Source organism: Macadamia integrifolia, unplaced genomic scaffold, assembly GCF_013358625.1.
Source record: "Macadamia integrifolia cultivar HAES 741 unplaced genomic scaffold, SCU_Mint_v3 scaffold813, whole genome shotgun sequence".
Lineage (NCBI taxonomy): Eukaryota > Viridiplantae > Streptophyta > Magnoliopsida > Proteales > Proteaceae > Macadamia > Macadamia integrifolia.
The window spans coordinates 93895-98404 of record NW_024870545.1 but is presented as its reverse complement, the minus strand read 5'-3'; the positions used below and the strand labels follow the sequence as shown (position 1 = coordinate 98404).

The 4510-nt window shown below is 40.0% G+C and overlaps 1 protein-coding gene across 1 annotated transcript; it reads right to left on the bottom strand.

Annotated features, from left to right (window-relative positions):
- Nucleotides 1-380: 380 nt before the first annotated feature.
- On the bottom strand, nt 381-2390 carry LOC122070047 (gibberellin 2-beta-dioxygenase 6-like). The gene is made up of 3 exons (XM_042634144.1): nt 1924-2390; nt 846-1164; nt 381-611 (listed from the first exon to the last, which is right to left on the bottom strand). The coding sequence occupies exons 1-3, from the start codon at nt 2388-2390 to the stop codon at nt 381-383; spliced, it is 1017 nt and encodes a 338-aa protein (XP_042490078.1).
- Nucleotides 2391-4510: the final 2120 nt, after the last annotated feature.

The following is a 4510-nucleotide window of genomic DNA, read 5'->3' as shown; positions in this document are numbered from 1 at the left end:
TGAAATCGGCAATGAACACTTCTTTTAAAAGAACATTCTTCTAGAATAGAAGTGTTATCGAACGGCACCTTATTATAATCTCTCTTCATTTTGCAAAATCAAAACCAACTCACTTGATTCCACTCCACCATAGAGTCTGCATCTCTTGGAGAGAGAAAGGGAGTCTTCGGCTGACTGAATAAGAACCGAACACGAATTGAAAACCAAACTGCATAATCAAAACCAATAAGAAACGTTTAACCAAAACCGAGATATTTGAGAAAATGAAACCGATTTCTAACCAGTTTGGTGTTGATTTACGTCTATTACATTTCGAACCGAGCCAAAACTGAACCAATAAACCTAAACCAAACTGATTTACACCGTTACATGTAACCAACCTAAAGGAGAAACCTTGAAAGGCCCACTTTATGCCCAGTTTTCTCTACATCTTCTTGAACTTGTTGCCTGTATTCTCCAAAAGAAAACTTTCTATATATGGAAGGTTGTCTGCAACTTTTGATTAAGGAATTGTAAGAAGGGCATAGAAAGTAAGCGATAGAGTATCTTTCCACCTTCCCATTTGATATCACCTTGTGCTCCACACTTTTATATTCGTTGTTGCTCCAAGCCTACATTTAAAGGAATGAGATTATTATACAAATCATAACACAATGGAAGATATGCTAGAACAAAAGGATTAAATTGGGAGACAAAATCTTAAATTGGCAATCAGAGATCAACCTGATATTGATTAAGAAAAATTTAAACGGCCAACGAGAAGAGGTCCCAACAAGACGATGGTCATCCATAAATGGATAATAAACTATATGGTGCAATCAATACAAACTCTGGAATTCCATTACCTGGAAAAGATCACCAATGTTGATAATAAGAGCTTCTTGATTCGGTTTTACAGCAACCCATTTTGAGTCTTTCATGAGTTGCAATCCACCAACTTGATCCTGATGAAGAATGGTAAGGAAGTCACTGTCGGTGTGAGGCACTAGACCGCAGATCCTTGGTATTGGACACTTCGGATAGCGATTCAAGCGAAGAAAGCAGGTACTTTCGTTGCAAATTTCTTCAAGAAGCCCCCCTGGTTGACCCAAATTCTCTGCTAGAACTCCTGCGAGCAACCGAGCAAGACTTGACATTGCTGTCGCAAATTTCTCCAGCACTTCCCTAGAGGGCAGTAGAAGCATCTTAGATCTCTGAAGTTTTTAAATGTGATTCAACTGTATTGTTATGGTTAAAAACTCATTTAAGCATTAATCAGACAACATGGTTAGAGTACCACCTCTTTGATTTATGCTTAAATTGACAAGAGTGTATGTTGCTGCCATCTATCATATTTGGATGGAGCATGAGACCTAGAGTTATTTACCAAATCTAGGAATTAATCTCATTTGAATTTATAAGAAAGGTGTGCCTCTCCAAACCCCTTAGCAACGTTTTCATTGAGCCCCTCTTTCTAGAGGGAACCAACTGGCCTATTTGGTATTCCTAAGTGCAAACTGGCATTATTCATCAAGTTCTCCAAGACTCATGTATTAACTCCCTCCGCAACATACTTCTTGGGTTCTATTGACTTGCTTGTAGCTCGTGGTGTTTCACTTCTTAATGGTGGTTTGCTCATGTATGTCTATTTTTTTTTTTTTTTCTTTTGGCATTCCCAGGCCTTCTTTGTAAGGGGCCCTTTATTTTCTTGCGCTTTGTTGAATATATTGATTATTCAACTTAAAATAAAAAAAAAAGTAAAATAAAAATAAATAAATAAATACATGGTATGTTGCCTTTTCAAAATTTTAAGGAATGGATCCTTACTTGATAGAAGTGCAAAAATGAGAATAATAACATTCTTGCCGTTTTCTTTAATAACCAAAATCAGATTAAAAATCAATTAATTAATTAATTTAATGGTTCTGAGACTAAGAAATATACCTTAGAGTGGTAAACTCCCCAAAACAAGTCTCATCTGAAATCTTAGTAAGTGGAATATGGAAGGCCTCAGACCAAAAGAAATGCTTTAGAGAAGTAGCAGTAGGGTTCCCCCATGTATATGAATTATTCAGAAGCCCACAACTAGCTTTCCTCGCAAAGGGTGTTTCAAATACCTTTACTTGCTCTCTTCTCACCTCCCCAAGAAGCTTGGGACTGATCCCATGGTTCACCACCTGGAAGAAACCCCAGTCTGATGATGCCCTCGCAATTGCTGCCACACAAGCCTGCCTCACATTGTCGTTGCAACTCCTCAGACCTCCAAGATCAATCAAAGGCAGTTCACATTCCTCTATCACTTCACATTGATAGTGATCCTTGCGCTGATGAGATGCCTGAATTTCACTGCTAGGTTGACGTAACAGTGCTCCATATTGTGCTAGGAGAGGTGGATCAGACGAAGTTTTCATATCAATCCGAAAATATATATATCTGACAGTCGGTGCAGCCAGAGAAGGCTAAGGAATCCAACTGGTTAGTGTTTGATGGAAGTTATACCCATTAAGATGTGATTTACATAGTTTTCTGAAGAGGGGAGAGAGTGGAAGAAACTACATTTTGTAATGGACAGCATGCACGCCAAAAGTCAAGCTCTAAAATGGCGACATTTGTCATGAAGAGAGGATTTTCCTTGGGACATTGTATAGCTGGGGCCTAATCAGATGACATGGAAATATTTAAAACAATGTGGAGAAAACAAAGCAAGGGACTAAAGTCATAGTGGGGTATTTGAAAACCTAACTTCTTTTGACTTCATTACAATATGCACCTTAGAAAAACATCTCTTTAGGATGAGGAAAGGAATTTCATGGAATGGACCACCGTCTAGAATCGTCAAATGAGAATCTCTACTTTGCAGCATTGTCATGATTAGAGGTTTTTTTTTTTTTTTATAAAGATCATCAAAAAAATATTAAAACAATATAACGAATCAAATGTATAGGATTAACGTCTAGTCATACCCAGATGACACAATTAAAGATTCAAGAAAGCCGCTCAACCATCAGCATTGCCATCAGTAGAGGACAAGATTTCACCATAAAAAAAAAAAAAAAAAAAAAAAGGCCAGAGGACAAGATGAAAACCAAAAGTTTGATACAAGATGAAAAACAAAAGCTTGATCTCCTGGAAAGAGGTTTACTTGGGTATTTATAGCTGAAGGTGGCAGCCATTGAGTAAGAATCCCACTTTGGTAGTTTCCGGTTGCTAGCAGGAGTCTAAGTATAGCAAGTGTTTTAATAGGAAAGTGAATATGAAGGATGTCTCAACTATGGAGAGTCCTCGTATTGGCCATGTCTTGGGGGGATACGGTAAGATAGCCTCCCTTCAAGGAAAGATTTGGTGTTCCATCAAGAGTCCTTTACGGACTAATCCTAGTCTATATCTTGTGACCCATGTGTTGGGCCTGATGAGTTCCTTTGGGCATATCTTGATGAGAATGACCTATTGAAATCTTAAACTGAGTGACTTGAGTCGAGTGGTCTAACTGCCAAGCTACTTGTCTCGGGCGGTGGGTTATGCGCCCATTGTCTGGTGAGTACTCAGAACCTATTGTTCAGTCAAGGAGCATGCAGTCGAGCTTTTGCGATTTAGATAGCCGAGTGGTAGGACATTCATGTAGTTTCCTCCTAATGTTGGTGCTTGCTTAGTCGTTCGGCAGTCAAAGTCCCTTTACTAGAGTTGTTTCACTAGTCCACCTCTAGTCCAGGTGCCTGCTTTAGCTGGATAGATGACCTTGTTGGGCCCGCATGTTTCTGGGCCCATTGCATACTTGATCCCGTTTTGCCATGTCCTTGACGGTTGCATGTTTTTTCCATAATAGTTTTCCTCCCACTCCTTCTGAGCTACTTGTAGGCGGTGGGAGTATTTGGTTCGTCTAGCGGTCGGGGGCGCGGCTCCTATCTTGTCGTGGCCGAGAGCCAAGCTTGTTGGAAAGCAACCACCTCAAGGACTCAACTTTTCACCTTTTTAGTGGTTATCCAGTCCATTAATATGCTGTAATCTTCCTGGGAAGCATGTTGACAGTGAAATCTTTACGTATTGAAAAGACACACTTCTTGGTTGTTAAAGAATTGGGAGGCTCCATATTGATCTTCTTACCCCTATTCTGGTGCTAGGGGGTGGAACGAATCTATTAGGGCAACTTGATTCATGTCCTTTCCCATGGGGCACATCACACGACCTATTCTCCGTTACTCCTCGCCCATGCATGTTTTGAGTGGACCGATATATTGGGCCTCTTCACTGTTTGTTTCCTTCATCATGCTTAAGAAACTATTCTCTCTTGTCTCCGTCTACCCCTCCATCTAGTGTCTCTTTCTATTGCCTACAAAAATTCCATATTCTCCTTGGGACCTTCATCGTTGTCGCCAGGGTCTCTTATTTGTTGAACTCCATCCTTTCACCAGTAAGCTTTCTTTTTACCTCTTCCATTTCATTTCCTGTTCCGATCCTTCTTTTCCTTTATTAATGTCTTCCACCCAGAACTTGGAGGTGGAGGTTGTGGCAATCTCTACCACCAATAGGGCTA